The sequence below is a fragment of the Cuculus canorus genome, chromosome 6, assembly GCF_017976375.1.
Source record: "Cuculus canorus isolate bCucCan1 chromosome 6, bCucCan1.pri, whole genome shotgun sequence".
Taxonomy (NCBI): domain Eukaryota; kingdom Metazoa; phylum Chordata; class Aves; order Cuculiformes; family Cuculidae; genus Cuculus; species Cuculus canorus.
In genome coordinates this window covers 26,631,816-26,650,910 of record NC_071406.1, presented here as the reverse complement: position 1 = coordinate 26,650,910, position 19,095 = coordinate 26,631,816, and the positions used below count along the sequence as shown (strand labels likewise).

Sequence of the window (19,095 nt, the reverse complement as noted above, 5' to 3'; positions counted from 1 at the left end):
CAAAATAAATATTTTATTGGTTTAATATACACTTCTGTTTTAAGAAATCAGCCCTTGTGTTTCCTCCTAACAAAATTTAAAATCTTATAAACTTTTTCATATAATATTGTTATATTTGCAACTATTTTTGATTAAAGACCACCTTGGCATAGTGTAAAGAGTTTTAGTAGATGGAAATGGCAAAGGAGTAAAGAGACTCCAAGCACAACAAAACGGGATATTAAATATCCACAAAAAGTCTATTTGACCATGTAAAACCTCCAATGACTTCCAATCTGCTCCACTGGAACAAACACATGTTCACCAGGCTAACTAAAAAAGGACTCAGTGAGGGGTGGGGAAGGAAAAGATATTTTTTCCATTTCTCCATAACACAAGCAAGGTCATTCATCCATTCCAAGTTGCACATCCTAATTGCTTTCAGAAGATCAGTATTTTTATTGCATTTTGGTTAATATGAAACAGAAGAGAACTTCTCTTGGTATGACCGAGAGCAGTCAACACAAAGACAAAAACCAATACTTTATAAAAGGCACTTTTCTATAGAGTGATGAGCAAACAGTAAGGAAGCAAATAAAATTAGTTACAAATGGTCTTCTACACAAAGACAAGGCTTTCAGTGTCAGAACTTTAAGTAGTTTTAAGCAACCTTATGTCATTCTACCACTCTGATAATAGTAACCTTCCCAAGAATTAACAGCAATTTTTACAACAGGATTGTTTTCTTCTTTTGAAGTGGAACTAAGTAACAGCAGTGGAAACCATTATTGGTTCTTTCAAGCTCTTAAAGTGGATCAGTTATTGCACAATAAATACCTCATAGAGGTCAGTGTTTTGGGGGCGGTTTTGGGTTTTTTGGGGTTTTTTTTTGTGTTTTTTTTTTAAAAAAAAGTTAGGCTGAATGCATTTGTGTTATTTATAAATTGGTTAAGTCTGGAAATCTTCAAGTTTCATGTTGCATCATAAGACAAAGAAATTAGCTACATAAAACTTACAACAGGGACATACAAATAAATACAGAACCTTTCAGAAAGCCACAGTTTTGTTGATGCTTTAAGGAAAGTAATGAACTAGTTAAAGTGTCTAAGTCTTTATAGATGAACTCAAGGAAAGGTACACATCATAGAACCAAGCGTCGAATACAGTAGCCTATCTCAGCAGCTTTAACATCTCCTGAAGCAAAAATAACTTGACACTTTCACCAGTGTATGCTGCCCAAAGCAGAATCGCACAGCATTTCGGACTACATCCAACCTTACAGAAAAGAAAAGCAAGACGAATACATAAATTAGATTTTTGGAAGTCTGCTTGTTATGATTAAGTAAGCATTTTGATAATATTCTTAGCTATGGCAGGCAAATAACAGAAATCTTCTCACATGATGCATTCACATGCAGTCATTACAGAGCACACAAACTAAAATTCAATTAACACTGCATGAAAGCAATAGAATAAGCCAAACTATAAACCAGCTGATTTTCTGAAGCTATCCAGGATTATCGTATCCTCTGTATTTATGAACTTCAATTTTGATCACTTATGTTTTAAGGGGAAAATATAAACAAAGCAAGGTTTATGTTAACAACAATATTTCAGATAACAAAATAATAAAGAGAGGTTGTGGCAGTTTGCCAAAGATTACCTGTAATACCAGCTTCACGGCTGTGTATCTTGTTTTGCAGATCTGCTTTGGGGTGATACAGCTGCTAACAGTCCACTTACTATCTCTCGTCTTATTTCACCAACAATAGATTCCTTGATCTGAAAGCAATCAGCCAAAGTTTTAAGGTCATTAAATTGCATAATCAATGGAGAAACTAAATGATATTGCAGTTATGTTTGACATTATCAACATATGAAAATGTACACCACCAAAAACATCAACTTTCAAAAACTGCAAATATAAAAACATAGGAGGGTTTCTCTTGGAAAAATAACTGTCAAGTAATTTTAAAGTTCTTGTATACCATATAAATACAAACCAAAATAGTTTCAATTTTCCAGATGGTAAATACGTTTTGCATTTCAGATAGCTGGGTTTACATAAAGAAAAAGTACATTTCAACTATGCAAAGTTCTGAAAATAACATTTCAAGATATACACACCAAAACTACCCCAAATGCATTGCTTTCTCACATTAGTCATCATCTCTTGAAAAGGAAGGCAGGACTGATCTGCCTCACAAATGGATTTCACAGTAGGAAAGGTCCAAGTCCATGAACATGATCTGCTGTTTTCATCGAAATCAAAAGATCAATCCTAATTTCAGTAGCAAAGAAACAGAAAACTTCAATAGTTGCTCATATCATCAGTCGGCTACTGGGATATGAGCTATGCCAGCAAAGACTATTTTTCACGGGATTGTGACGAAGTGTTTACCCATTAACCCATTTAAGTTTTACATAAAACAAACAAGACTTACACTACTAGCAGGCACCTGAGTGTGGCTCAGGCCAGAACAAAGGAAAAGCAGAGCACTGATGGCTACACTAAAGGAAACAATGAATAAAAGGAGGTAAAACAGTTCTACGAGATCATATTATACTGTAAAGCAGCAGGGCTTAATATGGGCTGCTTGCAAGTATGAGAAATCTTTTACACCAGCTCATTTATTGGATGGTCTTCAAGAAGGTCTAACAACTCAGAAGCAGTTCTGAGGACAAGGGAGGATGATGATAGTGAGAGAGCACAGGGTTTAAAAGCCAGAGCCCGGCTGCTGAAGTTACAGAAGTGCTCATCAGCCCAGTCAAGCAACACAGCTTTCCTTTTCTTATGAAAAGGGCAAATATTTCCTGGCATGAATAACTAATCTCAGACTAAAGAGAATACCATTCACGGTGTCACTTCAAAGTAGCTTTTAATCACATGGATGTGGCACTCTATTCCAGAAAAAAAGCACAAGTTTTTAATCCCAGGTTTGCCAGTAACAAATCCCTTCATGTTCTGATGGCCCACTGATACCACAGGAATATTTACACAAACCTAGCTTTTCCAACAGCCTTCCCATGTTTGTGTAGGTCTCTCATCAACTCAATGAGCATCTTGCAATTATTCTTATAGGTCTGCCCTTTTCCTGGTGTGTCAATAAGGTAAAGCAACAGTGTCAGAAGGGCTGCAGCAGCATTAGCAACAAGCTATTTTCCTCTCCTTCTCATTGGCATGCAATTCAATGCTAAATCATTAGTGGCAAAGTTCCTAGTTTCATTACTATTTTGCATCAAACAGAAATGCAGCGCTTCTAATATTATTGGGAAACGGGTCTCCAGTTGAGTTGTTTGCTTATTAACAAAAGAAAAGCCAGCGTGTGACACAACCTGGCTTCCTGAGGGCAGCAAGTCCTGAGGATGCGTATGCCGAGGCACACACAGACATACAAAGCTTTAGGACCGCTGTCAATGACGTAAGGGCTTTGAGATTTAGAAATGCTGGCACAGTGAAACAGTACCCTGGCTCTCTGGCAGGACACTGTCGTAAGAGACCCACGCTGCTCTCTGCTTTTCTTCTCCAGGATCACACACGGTAGGTCTGTGAATACGCTACAAAACAGCCATTCTGTGCCCTTCTCTTGCCGGATGGGCAAAAATAAACATCACTTTCCAAAGAAAACTGATAAAAACTTCCCAAATTAGCAAGTAAATGGTCAAGTATGACAGAGAGTCATGCAGTGAGGTGGAGACTGGAACGGAAGCAGGTCCTGTTCTATTCTCAGCTCTTCCAACAACTTCTGGCTTGACCTTGGTGGATCACTTGAGCCCTCTGCCTCTCACCTTCCCACACGGATGACAACAAGGCCACACTCCACTGTTCCTTTTCGCTGCCACTGCTTCCTCCCTCCTTTCCAGACTCATCAAGGTCATTCCTGCATGGCAGGCGTGCATCAATTCCTGCAGTGACTCAGTCCCACGCATATGTCATGACAATTGCCAGTGTTTGCCTTTTTCATTACAAATTATTTAGGGCAAGCTGCACCTTCCATTTACTCAGCAAAGGGCACAGCCTGCTGCCGAGGCTTCCTTCGTACAGGAGACAGAACTAGTCAATGAATGCTCTACCAGTATTTTTAGCAACTGAGTGAAAAATTTATCATTTGAAAGAGGAGAGAATTCACTCATTTATGGTACATTTACCGCATTGACAGAACACTAATATTCAATATTGTATTAATAACACAGTACCACATTCATAGACAGTTTTACTACAGTAAACCAGTGATGTTTCTTCTCCCTGTGAAAGAATTGCCATTACTGTAATATTATGCTGCTGCTAAATAACGGCCTGATCAAGAGTCTAGCGTGCCACAGCGGCAATTATGGAGATGGGTCTTCTTCACCAAATGATGGAAAATGGGAATGAGACTTTTCACAGTGCTCGTACTCTGGATATTAAGCATATTTTCTAAAGTTAAAAGAATTATTTTCTACTCTATTTTCTTCTTGCGCCAGTCTTCATGGCAGCAGCTGGTGAGTTTTTATGCTCAAGACAGTAAGAAAAGGAGCCCAACATCTGCACAAAAGAAGTACGAACAACCAACAGATACTTTTCATTGACACTGAGCTAACATGGATTTTAATTGAAAATGGAAAAGGGAATATTCTCTATCAATCCAACTTTGTGGCCCACAAAGACCCATTACAGCCTCTTAGAACAAATGTTGACAGGAAAATCATACATTTCTTTAAAATATAACTGCCTTAAATGTCACTTACAATGGAGAACTATTTGCAAAAACAAAATCTGATTCCACTTGAGCAGAAAGCTTTTAAAACTACCACATCTTTCAAACTGCAGCAGAGTAGAGGAGGCCCAGTGGCACTCCTTGTGACACTGCGACCATGAGTCAAGCATTAAGTGCTTCTATGTGATACTATGTGATACTACAGTGGAGGTCAGGCTGTATTTTCATCTAAACAAGAGGGCTACTGTTTGAGTTTTAACATTTCACATTGTTGAATGCTTTTCTGTGGGAGTCAGCACATTAACGGTAAAAGTTAACACCACAGGGTTTTTTTGATGCCAGCAAATAGTTACAGGTCAAAGCTCACATGCATTACAACCCACCCAGGCACATTCTGAAACACTGCCTGACTTTTTTTTCCCCCAACACGAGGTCACAATGCTAGAGAAAACAGGAGGAATAAGCAAAGATTTAACATTTGAGTGCATACATGAAGAATACATCCTACTAGATTTCTTTCTTACGACAATGAAACTGCAATTCCTTTGTTAACAACAGGGCTACTTAAGGAAAATATATTTCAATTTATGCTCTGTTTTAGCTCTTATGAAATACAAAAGATTTTCTTGACCCATACTTAATAGCATACCTTGGCTCTGCAAAAAACTACCAGGTGCTTTGAGCCAATGCATGTTAATTCTGACCTGCAAAACTTTTCATTCTGAGAACGTGGGCTGATTTGAAAGAGGCTGCCAATAAAGTTAAACTGAGGCACAATCTCTCTGTGTGCTCAAACATTTACAAAGTGAGTCAAGCTCCGTTATTTGCTGACTGCTCATCTTTGAATAGTAGCCTCTCAGTTCAGTGCAGATTCTTTCAGAATTACAATGCCCTCAGTACAACCCAAAGAACAATGTCTGTGCAGAGCACATATCTTTATTTGCTATTAATTAATGAAGTTAAAGAGGAACTTCCACACAGACTAACCTCAGAGAAAATATTGACCGAAATAACTTGGAACTTTGACTCCAGCTCCCTTTATTGTTTCTGCTGCTTTTACAGTATATTTGAATTACAGCTCTTGCCTTCCTCTCTCAGTTTCTCCTTTAGCAATCCTCTACCATGACACCAATCCTCCAACACGCAGGTTTTTACAGAAGGGCTGGGCATGATACAAATGCAATATCCTAGCTTTACTTCAGAATTGGCAGCAAAGTGCAAGTTGTGATAAATACCTCATGTGCAAGCTTTCTCCAAGTATAAGACAAGGAAGACCTTTCAAAGGGACGAAAGGGGAAAAATGGACCATAAAAAGAGAATTTGGGATGTTTAGGAGTATTTTGTGACATCTCCAAAACAAGGCTTTTCCCAAGTCTCCTTCCAACTTTACTCCAGCTACTTACTTTAGAGAAGATGACAGCAGGAAGGTGGCAGGGGAGGGAGACATTTAAAAATTGAATGCTTGCCACTTGATCTCATTAATTCCTTTGCTTTCAAAGTAGAGGTATAAAGCTGTAGCATCACAAGCTCCACTGTAAGGACAAGTGATGACCCAAAGGTGTTGGATTCCTAATGCTGAGCACAGTAACGATGGGGTTGCTGGTCTGACTGTACTTACCACAAGCTGTCCCCTTCCTCACACAGAATAATGCCACTTTCTACAACTCATCCCACTGAGTAATGGGGCTACCTCATGGGCTAAAGCATTGTAAGGCTACTTATTGAAAGCAGATCTCCATTTCACTTCACTGCCAAATTGCATCCTTTTTCAACACCAGCAGTTGGTTCAGTGTTAATGCTTATGACCGTGCATTATTCTTTGCACTTTCAGCTCTGGTTAATTATAGTTACCCAAAGCTAAACCAAGTAAACATCCACATATGCTTCATCATTTTCTCTCAAAAGACTCTTTAGTAGTGCTCTACTGCTTCACAAAACTCACTGTGCAAGTGTAAAATGTTAGTGTACAGCAAAGCTCCAAGCGAGTCAGTCAAGAAAATACCTCTCCTTTGCAGAGATAGATACAGCAGTATCTTGTGGTTAGACAATGAGTAAAAGACACCTTACAGTCCAGTACGCTCTGCCTCTTTTTCCACTGAAAGAAGAGGGGTTGAAGGTGTGGCAGAAGATCTCTCTGCAATTACAGCTCATGCTTTATCATGAGATGAGCATCATCAGCTTTAAAAGCAAAGTTAAGGCATAACTGGTTCCAGTTACTCACAGTCTCAAAGCAAGCAGACCTGGATGGTACTGCAGTGTTATAGCCCAGCCTGTTGTACAACCCTGAGCATGACGCCTCTCCTGGCCTTTTGAGGGGCTTATGGCAGAGCCATATCAAAGATTCAAGGGATAACCTAAAGGCTAAGGGACAGGGATCCTCAGCTAAGTTCTCCTGTGAAGGAGCAGGAATAAAACCCACAGGTTCTCAATACGCCTCTGCTGTGTACTCAGAGCAGAGAGCTCATTCCACTCTCTCATGGGCACTGCTTTTGAGAACAAGAAGTTTCTTTTGTTTCCTTTTCTTGTTTATAGTACTTGTCATAAGGGTTTCTGTCATGCCACTAACAAAATATGCAGTTTTGGTCCCATTTTTTTTAACGCAGCTCACAGGAAAAGTAACCAAGCAGCCTTCACTTTCACTCACTGCCAATAAAACTTGTCCAACAGCATTAGTCCAACATCAGTCTTAAAGTCTGCAGTAACTTCTCATCTGACTTCAGCTTGCTTCACTTAACACTCCTACAATCCTTAGAGGCTTTGAGTAGACAGACTGGGAAAGCATTTTAACATTTATTACAGAGGTGCTTCAGAAACAGTATTTCCTCCAATTAACTCACAACTTGGCATTTTAGCAAGCAAACATGAAATTTCACTTGGTAATCTGAAACACTGCTGTTTAATCAGGCAGCAGATATGGCAAATTCTTTCTCACCCAGATTTATAGTAGCAGCTACCTATTAATTTATGTGCTAACCACTTTCACTGAAAAAAATGTCTACTGCTTTGCACAAGAATACAACTGTGGCTTAAACACCTAGTGACAACCTCCAAGTCTTTAGAAATAAGGCAATAACAGTATGGAGCCTTGGCTTGAGAGGGAAAAGAAACCCCAAGTGGCCAACAGATATAGACACCCTGTCTTTAGGTTTCAGTAAACACTGTTCAAACATTTTAGATCTCAGCCCCTCCCTTCTCACCTCCCGTATGACTTGCTGCAGCTCCTCCTGCTCCACAGTTTTGTGGATTTCATCAACTGACGGCAGTAGAGACACTTTTTCAAGTTTGTGCTCCACCTCTGTTTTGGAGTCCCCGAACTCCTCAGAGCTTTCCACCTGCTGTCCACCACCTGCTCTCACTGGGGGAGCTGGCGTTAAGGCAACAGAGGCTCGATATAACTTCTTGCCTTGACCCTTAGATTTTCCTGTTAGTTCAGAGGTTCCAACACCAGCTTTTCTACCTGCATGACCAGAGCATACTGAAGAGGAATCAGAGTTTCCATGGGAGAATACAGACTCTGTACCCTCTGGTGGGACAGTTTCCAGTCCAAGATCTCCCAGTCCTAAACCCAGTTCGGACTTCAGAAATGACTGCTCTCGAATAAGTTCAGAGACCTAAAGATTCAGAAAAGAAACATTCCTGAATAAGCATATAAAAGTCACATACAGACACAACTATGCTTTCTTGTTATTTATTCAATCACTTACTCATTCCCTCCACAGCTACAAAATAAATATATGCTTTGCCGTTATGACAGCAACAAAGAGGATTGTAAAAAGGAATGGGCTTTTTTGAAAGCCAACATAAACATGAATTGTGGCAGTTCCCCAAGCCACTGACTTTTGCAATACGAAAGCATCCTGCCAGAGACATTGACAGAGGCACATATAAAGGCTTGATTTTGGTTTTCTTTGCTAAAACAATTTAGGTTGTTTTTATTTTCTGCAGTCTTTGAACCACTTGTTTTCAGTGGTTCAGGAGCTTACACAGGACTCCCAGCATAAAACACAGGAAAAATAACATAATTTTCCCTACAAAATTCAGCATAGAGTCATTATATCAACTAAATGCAAACAATGCCCCACTTCTACATATTCTTCCTAAAACCAAACAAAGCTTCACAGCATGTTACATCTATGATTAACTTAGCTTAAAGGACAATGCAGTTGTTCTCAACAGAACCACTCAAGTGAGTGAAGTATTTCCAAGATGATGTGTCAAGTGAATGTCCTGTAACCTTTTTTAAGAAGTTCCTTCCTGTTTCTTTTTCTTAGTAAAACATACAGCACACAACAATTTACTTACTGGTTCAATGACATTCAAAGGAGAAGGGCATGATAGATTGTCAGCACTTCTGCTTCCATACATACCCTGAAAAATTAAGTCAAGTTCATGCATTGAGTATTTTTTCAGCACTGTCAGAAGCTAATATATAAACATGCTACGTCTTGACAGCTTTCTGTAAAAGCAGAAACTTGGAAACAAGAAGCAAAGCTGGTTGAAGAAAGTTTATTTCAGTCATTTTTAAAGCTGGTCCTCTTCTATAAAAAGATTTACAAATAAAAAGATATTTATATGGCTCAAAGAATGCAGTTTGGCTTGGGATCACAGTAATACCATATTTTCCTGTTCATGGGTTTCAATTTTTTTCCCCGTGACAAAATACTGAAGAGGAAGATGTGGCCTGTGCCTATGATGCTTCTAAAGAAGAGCACTGGCTAGGAAAGAGGAATGAAACACAGGAAGAACATATGATACTTTTCAGCTGTGCTTCTTTCGTTCCACTGATGATAGAGATGCAGCAAAAAAGAGGAACAGCCTCCTGCTCAGTGAAAAAGAAGAGAAAGTATATTGCCACATCCATAAACATAAGCGTCTTTTTAATCTCCCCTCTTGCACTTCTGAGGAGTGCCTATGGGAGAAGATCTCCCACTATTTGGTGTGGAGCCACATCTGAAGGAATTGCAAAAGGCAATGGAGGAAAAAACTGAAGATAACAGGACTTTCCTGGTTGTTTGTTCCATTGCTTAGTAGAGCTGGAGGAGAAGACACCCCAATTCGTGGAAGAGAGACACTGTGCTTTTCTCATCTCTCTGCCTCTGCTTCACAAGCCAAAAAAACAGTGTACGGAAACTCCAGAAAGACCATCCTCATTGCTGAGCATTTCAGAAATAAGCACTGCCTACCAAACCTGTGAGATTTCAGGGTCATGAAGAAGAAAAAGAAGAAAGCACTGACAGATGTGCTCTGAAATCTCAGACCTAAAACCCCAGAAGCTATGTGTTGGTACACAGCAACACCAAGAAAGCTTCTCTATTCACACACTTTTTTCCCAAAACGAAACACTGACTGAAAAAGTAAAATATGATCACTGATAACACACACAGCACCATTAAATTCCCCAGATATCATTCCACTGAAAATCTTCTAACTGTTATGACCTATTAGCATTACACCAAGAAAACGTATAATGTTGCAAAATACTCACTACATGCGTCTGTGGCCTGTAAGGTGAAGACATATGCAGACTTCTCAGCTGGTCTTCCAAAGCAAGCAGACGTTCTTCTAACTGCATCTCTAACTCCTGTAGCTCCATACGGACAGACTTTCTCAAACTTTGTAGCTGATCGGCTTCGTATCTATACCATGTCCATCACAAAAAGAACAAGGGCATTCACTGCACTCAGCTGCATACCACAAAGGGGGACTGAGCAGGTCAGTCCCGTGAGTAAAGGACTCCATGCAAAGGAATTCTTAGTGGAATACAGAAAATTCCTCTTTCATGGAAAAATCAGCTGAACTCCTAGATGGAAAAATGTCTTTCTCCATTTATAAAAAATATTGATCATTTAATGGATAAAAACTAATCAGCATGGTGTATCACAGAACATTCTCCAAAAAATTTAGCTTTAAGTGCTTAAATACAAGTAGGAAAAAAAAAAAAAAATCAGCATTTACACATTTATTTAATCAAATAGAATTTAAAACCAGTAACAACAACAACAGAAAAAAATATAAATCACAGAGCACCTCAGTAATCACATGTTACTTCTCCTGAGTGGTTCTAGATTCCTAAGCAGTTGCAGCTACATTTTTGGTGAAGATGCCACTGTCTAAGAAGGCCACTTCATTTCAAATGTGTTTACTTTTAAAGTAATTAGTCAAGAGCTGATTCAACTAAAGTAATTACATAAGCAGTTTTGACAACTGTTCCAGATCAGCTGCTGCTGCATCTGATCATGAGCATCAACACACAGAGCCAGAACATGAATGCCATTTGTAGCTTACTGAGTAGCCACTGTAAGCTGGGGGAGAGAAACCAAAGCAGAAAGTTATTAAGATTCTCTCCCCCCACGCCCCCCAATATCCTATCTTCTACCTGATACGACAAAAGCTCTTAAAATCCACGGCTGTAAAATCATTTTGGAGAAAGGATGAAGAAAAATATCATCAATTAACAAGAAATAGAGATTTGAAGAAACAAAGAGGTAAAAAAACCTCCAGAATGAAGAAGTGTAAAGAGGAGAGTAAATAAGTTTTTGGCAAACACTCAGCTACAACCCTGTTCAAATTGATTTTTTTTTTTCTCTCCAATTTCAGGGGCAGTAACACATTTCCTTTTAGTAATTCCACAGTATTTGTTCTCTTTTTTTTTTTCTTAAAAAAAAAAGATTTTTTTTTTTACCTTTCCTCTTCTGTCATGTGCTGATAAACTGTCGTCTGTTGACGTAACATAGTCAATTCCAAATCCATCATTTGGGTTCTGAATAAGTTCAGATTTCGCCTTACCACTTGTAGCTCCTGGAAAGTATTCTTAAAAAAAAAAAAATATATATATATATACACATATATACACATATATATATATATATACACGAGATAATGCATTACATGAAAAAAATAAAATAAATAAACAAAATTAAAATAAGTCTGGATCCTATAACCACATTTGCTCAGATATGCCCTTTGAGACAAGCAGATCCTCAGCAACTTCAGTATACTTAGAGGCTGCATGTGGTAAACTTGTAATAATTCAAGAATCCATTTTCAGATTTATCATACAAGCAAAGTACTGTATTCCTTCTTTAATTGTATTTACACGGTGGAATAATCTGTTATCTCATGAGAGCAAAGATGGGGAACTGTCCACAGCTGGCACAAACTCTGACATAATTAGGATGTTTCTTTGTATTCTGACCAAGAACCACTGTGTGAACAGAGTCACTTACTTCATACAGAGGTAGAATGGATGATCTCTGAGTAGTGTAACTAGTGGCAGCTGAAAGATCCTGACCCCTCATCACCGGGTTCTAGGGAAGAAACAAACAAATTGAATCAGGAATGTCACGAATTCCCTTACTGAACTCATCTTCTAAAACGCACAAGAGCAGCTGTTGCTAAAACACCACCTTGCTGGCACTGCAATTTCTGCTATCTATGTAAATATCGTAAGAGGAAAAGAAAATCTTAGAAAATGGCAATGCCAGCTCTTAACCAAAGCATGTGCACCAAAGCTCTGTAATGCAAGTGTGCTGCAGGTGAAAAAACAAGTGAATGCTGTCTGACACAGTAAGTAGGAATTGAATTTTTAGCCACCAGGGATTTTATGCCTTAAAACTCACTAGTCTCAGTTGTCCTAGCTAATATTAAAAGGAACAACTCGGAAATCAGAACTAAACAAATTAGCGTCCCATTTTTAAATAATGATCAAAGTCACATTTGTTGTAAGGGTTTGTTCTGTTCTTAATTTGGGATTTTTTTTTTCTGTTGATTTCAGTTTTTAATCACACTACACTGTCCACATCCAAAGACCCCTGCATGCTAATGGAAATGAGCACTGAAGAATTTCTATTTGCATGTTGCATCAACACACAGAGAAACCAGATAAAACTCAGGGGCTGTTACATGTAGAGACATGGCACAACAAAGAACAGTGGAAACAGCAAAAACATTCACCTCATCAAACATGAACAAGACAGCTTGTCCAATATAATTTTGAAAGAATTCAAATGACTATTGACACACCATAAAAAATTTGAAGCATGTCCATTCATCCAGAGGAGTTTTGCTCAAACATGACCGTATCAAGGGTATAATTATTATTATTCCTCTCCCAGTTTTCTCTGTTCCCTGTTCTATCAGGAATTTATCTACTCCTCTTCATTCCTTCCTAAAAACAGAATCATATATTTGAAACACCTCAACTTCCTCTTTAACAGCTGAGAATGCTGTGTGCAAAACTTGATCTTGGCTGTAGGAAAAAGTAGCGTCAGGGAACTGTGTACTGAAACCTATGTGTTTTCATACAAACCACTGTAATAAGAAGGACAAAGCCCCCAAAATGGAACTAGTCTAAAAAAAATAACACTGGAAGTAGAACAAGTGAGTTAGGAGATATGATTATCCCCTCCGATACCAATTTTAGGGTTTTTTTTAATTGAACCAGCAGTGTAAATATGAGTTGCATATGTAATACAGAGAAGACTTCTTCAGCAGGTTTAGTAAGCACGATATAGGTGATAAATGTGCTGTAGCAGACTGTAACCTTCCCTATATCCAGGCTACAACTGGTTCCCAAGGGGAAATTTTACAAAGGTTAAATATGGCAGACGCTTACTCCCAGACATATTGTCCACTACCTTGAGCAGTGGCTGACCTGAAACATAGTTGGTCACAGCTTTCCACTGCAGAGCTGTGTCCCAGTACCAAAGCTCGCTCTCAGAAGCAAGGCTGGCTTAAATATATCCAGAGTCAGGCAGCGCTAGCCTCTAACTTCTAACAAGTGGCAGAATAAAACAAAACAACGGCAGTCTAAAGAGCCCACCACAGCCTACTACCTGCAACGTGGTGCAGGAAGGCACGTTTGTTCTTGGGTAAAACCCACAGAAATTGCTGAAGCTCTATAACTGAATAGCATTCAAGTATTCGCATAGAAACAAGCAGAGTCTGCTCTGCCCACACAGCCTCCTGAAGCAGTTTGCAGGCTCTTAAGTTGGATCGCCACCTAAGAAAATAGTACAGGGATGGCAAAGGAGCTGATGATCAGGAGGGGAAGAGCGAGAAGAGTGCCAGAAACTAGATTAAAAAAAAAAAAAAAAAAAAGCGCCTGCATTTTAAAGCATTTCTTTTCTAAGTGATGAGACGGACAGCATTTCACATATTGTGACAAAACTGTTTCTTAATAAAAGATGGATGACTTCAGGAACACGTTGACTAGATCCAGAGCTGAACATGCAAAAGGTTGGCATGAAACAGCACAGAAATGTATACAGAACAGGTATCATCGCTGATAATGTGCAGCGAAGCCATAAGACTTGCAATGAAAAAAAAAAAATTTCTACCAGTTGGATGGGAAGTACGTTAAAGACAACAGAGAGGTTAAAAGAATGTCAATAAGTATTTTCAAGCCTAATGCTAATGGCCATCACCTTAAGATAATAGTTGATAAAGAGTACACTGTTCCTCCTTCCCACTCAAGAATATACATAAAAGTATAAAAGTAAAAAAAAAAAAAAAAAAAAACCACCAAAAAAAACAAATCAAACCAAAAATCAAAAATCTAGATCAACTGCAACAAGAAAAAATTAATGCAAGGATAGTGGAGCACAGACACACAATCACTTGCCACTTTAAACAGAAGCTCCTAAAATAGCAGGAAATCAAACTTGCACAAAATGTCACTTTTTCCTGATCTGCTCCACTATACAAAGGAATGCTCAGATTAACGTTTTTGTTTCATAAGGATGAAATAACAATCCACCTTGTCCAGTGGAAAAATTTGGCTTCCTCTTACCTGTGAGAGGTTCTGCAGAGAGTTTCTGATGTCATGTAGGACTCTGCGCAGCTGCATCTCCATGGTGGAGGGCAGGTTTATGGGATGAGGTCGATGAGGAAATCCAGCATGCCTTGGAGAGAAGGGACAGCTGAAGGGAGAAAGCAAGGCACTGCAGGAAGACCCAGAGATGCTTGGGACGCTGTGTGTGCTCAGTGTCCTCATGTGCTCACAGAGCGGTCTATCCTGCCACTCAGCAGGGAGGGAATGGAGGGAGCATGTTGACTGAGACATGTGTGCTTGGGTGTGCAGTGGGCAGCTGTGTATCCTGGTGGGACTGGGTTCCCCAGACAGCCTGTTGGGCCCAGTCTGGGGCACTTCTTTTTTGAAGGATGAAGGCGCAATAAACAGTGTGGATTTGCACATCAGCTGGCTGGCAGCTGCCTCGCCCTCACTTTTGTCACCCTCAGATGTTTCTTTCTTGTCTTTCTCCACATGTGTGTATTTGTAGGTGAAAGAAGGAGGACTGCACAGAGTCTCTTTTCCTGGAGTTAACTGAACATTCACAGAGGACACCACTTTCACTGGATTCAGCAGTGCAGTTGGAAGAGACTGAGAACGTCTAAGAGGATAGCCTGATTCAGCAAACCAGAGTCTCTGCTTCCTCAGGACATCTTTTGTCTTGAGCAGAGTGCGTCCAGCCCTGGAATCAGATGTGCTGACAATCCTCATCTCAGCTCTTTGCAAGGCAACATGAACCTTGTCCATGGATGATGGGGAGGAGCCACCACCTTCCAGAGACTCCATTGACTTGAGGATATGATGCGTGTGGTATTGAGGAAATTCCAACACGCTGCCTTCCTCCAGCTGCTCCAATCCTTTTTGCTCACTGGAAATGTCTTCCTCGTTAGAGCTGACCTCTCCTTGAACCGTCTCTGATACATGAGATAACTTGCTTTCTCCTCCTTGATATTGCTCAGTTTCACAGTCAGTAATTTTTCTATCTTCATTCCTCCTGTTCTCAGAAGGTGCCCCTACTTTTCGTCTCTCTACTTGAGAGACAATATCCTCTTCATCATCGTCATCATCTTCCTCCTCATCATCATCTTCTTCCTCCTCAAACTTATTGAAGTAGGGCAGTTCCTTGGCTATTGGTGTCTTCTGTTCCTCACTATGCGACGTTACAGTTGTCTCACTGTCACAGCTGTCAGCACTGCTTCCCATGCCTTGCAAAGACTCCTGAACCTAGGTAAGATACAAGCCAGCAGCAAAGGGGTGAGTATTTGATCACCTGAGGAACCTGAGCATATATAAGTCTATGGGACCTGATGAGATGCATCCCAGAGTCCTGAGGGAATTGGCAGATGTGGCTGTCAAGCCACTCTCCATAATATTTGAAAAGTCATGGCAATCAGGAGAAGCCCCTGGTGAATAAAAGAAGGGTAACATTGTCCCCATTTTTAAAAAGGGTAGAAAAGCTGACCCTGGGAACTACCGATCTGTCAGCCTTACCTCTGTGCCTGGAAAGATCATGGAACAGATCCTCCTACAAACTATGCTGAAGCACACGGAGGACAAGGAGGCGATTAGTGGCAGCCAGCATGGCTTCATCAGGGGCAAGTCCTGTATGACCAACCTAGCAGTTTTCTATGATGGGATAACCACAGCAGTGAACATGGGAAAGCCAACAGATGTGATCTATCTGGACTTCCATAAAGCCTTTGACACAGTCCCCCACAACATCCTTCTCTCTAAATTGGAGAGATATGGATTTGATGGCTGGACTGTTCTGTGGACAAGAAATTGGTTGGATGGTCATATTCAGAGTGTAGTGGTGAACGGCTTGATGTCCAGATGGAGAACCATGACAAGTGGTGTCCCTCAGGGCTCTGTACAGGGATTGGTGCTGTTTAATACTTTCATCAATGATACAGACAGCAAGATTGAGTGCACCTTCAGCAAGTTTGCAGATGACACCAAGCTGAGGGGTGCAACTGCCACAACGGAAGGATGGGATGTCATCCACAGGGACCTCGACAAGCTGGAGAATTGGGCCTATGTGAATCTCATGAGGGATTCTATAACCCAAACCACTGTACGATTTTATGACATAAAGGAGACTCAACTACTGCCTTCTCAGGAGTGGAGCTAAGAGAGCAAGTCCACACTCACTGGGCATTGTGGTGGGGAGCAGGAAGAATAACATAGTTAGCATATCAGACAGGTTAGAAACATACTGAAGTATGGCACCAAAATGGGACTTTTTAAAAACAAAACAAACAAAAAAAAAACCAACCAACCAACCAAAAAAAAAAAAAAAAAAGGCAAACTATTCATACATTTTTTTAATTTGACAATAAACTATTTATTGCCAAAGCAGCAGCAGAGTACAAGAGTAAAAAAGCTAGTATTCTAGGTAGTAATGTCAAAGGGATACCAGGGTGGAGGTACATGGCATCTCCCATATATGAAGGCTCACAGTCAGTGGCGAAACAAAGGGTGATATTATGCAATGCATACAGAGAAGCGAGAAGAACTGCAAACCATAGTGAAACCAGCATCACAGGACAACTCTTAAGAATGTAAAATCCAGTCTGCCTTTACACTCAGCCTGTTTGAGTCACACAACTGTCTGAGACTGAAACTCTCACATCAGGGGGCTAATTTCTACTGAAGGCTGCATCCAGTACTATTACCCCATCATTTCCTCCTTTCTTACAATTCTTCTTCCCCGTTTCATCCTAAATCGTAGTTTAAAGTAGAGCACATGTATGAGGGAGCTACTAATACAATAGGTTACAAATGGCAGGAAAAGCCTCTATGAGAAAGGAAAAAGGGAGATCCATAGGGATCCAAAGGGAGATTGCAAAGCATATTACTTAGCCTGGCCTGATTGACTGGTGTACTTACAAGCAGACAAGACATTTACATACGGATAAGTGGTATGAAGTACAGTCTTGGAAGTCTACCCTAGCTGATGCATGAACTAGAAATGTAGAGAAGCTTTTTCCATATCTGATTTCTGTAGCTATGACTGCTGTTAGGGTACTAAGTATTAGATCTTCATAAAGATTAGTTATGCTCTATGTCAGGCAATAGTTCCTACTCCTACCACCTAGATCAAAATTTCAGCCACAAAGGTTATCTTTGTAAGAAGTGCGTACTTAAAATTGCACTCACTGGCACAGCCACAAATTAGTATGGAAGTGCAGTTCAGATACTGTTAAAGTCAAATGTATTAACAGAACAGAAGATGGTAATGCCTAGGTGGAATCAAGCATGCTACATATGTGTACATCTGTGTCTCTAATCGTCCATCACATTGCTCACTTACAAGTCAGGCATGAAAACTTCAAGAACTTGGATGGAGAATTCTTGCAGCTTCTTTGGCTACATGAAACTCCCCTGCACGATATCCCAACTCAATGCCAAAAATCTCCCTTAGAAATCTTTATCCTGGGTGTCAAGAATGAGATATAATACAGTTCCAATTTTTGAGTTTTCTCCTCAGTTTCAGAGGAATGCTATGACTGCTAGAGTCAATTATTTATTTAACAGTAGATGGCACTAACTTACCATACTTTTAAGAAAATATATAAACCCCTCTGTAGTCCCTTCATCTTTTCACCGGTTCTCTTCACTAGCTGCCAACTTCTCTTTTCCTCTACTCTCATCATTCACCCATATTTTCTGAGTTCAGCTCAGTACTTAGTCTGAATAAAGCAGTGAAGGTTGCAGAAGAGAGCCTAGCAACTCCATGGCACAAACCTTGTGCAGTCTCAATCCATCTTTTCAAAACAGCATAACAAAAAGCAGAAAAACCTTATCCCTTTACTGCCAACACAAACTCCACCAGTCTTCCAGTGGAGGGGTGCTTGGTTGCAACATGCTTTTAATGGACTCTCAGTCAGATTGCAAACAATATAAAGATGAGGAGCGAACAACTCTAATCTGAGTCACCTTCTAACATGCCTTTCAACTTCAGTGCAGTCCCCGTTTAGTAGACAGCAGAACCAGTATCTTGGACTATTATGCTCATTACAGAGACTCAGGCTCATGGTTTCCTTTATTAGTTCTCTTTCTCTTTGAAAGTGTAAGCTGATGTTTAAGGGAGACACAAAGACTAGCACTGTCTTGGCTTTCATTTTGGTACTTGGTTGAAAAACTACTAAATTGGAACACCAGTACCAAAATGCAAAAGCAATGTTGTTGGACGGGGCTAGAGTATCAGGAATCTCATCCTAGCAAGTGCCAGATTTTAAAATGTTTGGTGTGCCACAAGGAAAAAAAAAAAACCAATACATTAGCATAAAAAAAAAAAATCAGCAGCTGCAAGACACAGAAATGAAATTACTGGTGATACCCAGAATCTCATCTTTGTATTCCTCAGGACTGTGGTTTAAGTCCCAGACAGCTAACCAATGGCTCTGAGGACAGGATCCAGTTCAAGAGTTTTCTCTGGCTGATTGACAGGTCAAACAAATCGTGGTTATTACTGTGCAAATGTTTTAGGAGACGAAAGAGAACACGCTGAGCAAGTATGTATTGAGTAGACACCTACACACTATGCCGGAGCAAAAGCCTTCCCTAAGACATGTAGTCTCTGGTCAGTTATCATCATCTGGGGCAGAGATCAAAGCAGCTGGACCA

At 40.0% G+C, this 19,095-nt stretch overlaps 1 protein-coding gene across 2 annotated transcripts in view; it reads right to left on the bottom strand.

The window, feature by feature from the left end:
• Positions 1–4: 4 nt before the first annotated feature.
• Positions 5–19,095, bottom strand: part of ITPRID2 (ITPR interacting domain containing 2) — a 43,448-nt gene continuing 24,357 nt past the window's right edge. For both annotated transcript variants that reach the window (XM_054069959.1, XM_054069958.1), the window contains 8 exons: positions 14,467–15,690; positions 11,903–11,983; positions 11,359–11,486; positions 10,162–10,312; positions 8,979–9,044; positions 7,874–8,287; positions 1,643–1,761; positions 5–1,254 (listed from right to left, as the gene is read on the bottom strand). In XM_054069959.1, coding sequence (XP_053925934.1) covers positions 1,657–1,761; positions 7,874–8,287; positions 8,979–9,044; positions 10,162–10,312; positions 11,359–11,486; positions 11,903–11,983; positions 14,467–15,690 — 2,169 coding nt within the window. In that variant the 3' untranslated portion in view covers positions 5–1,254; positions 1,643–1,656. The remainder of the gene's footprint in view (positions 1,255–1,642; positions 1,762–7,873; positions 8,288–8,978; positions 9,045–10,161; positions 10,313–11,358; positions 11,487–11,902; positions 11,984–14,466; positions 15,691–19,095) is intronic.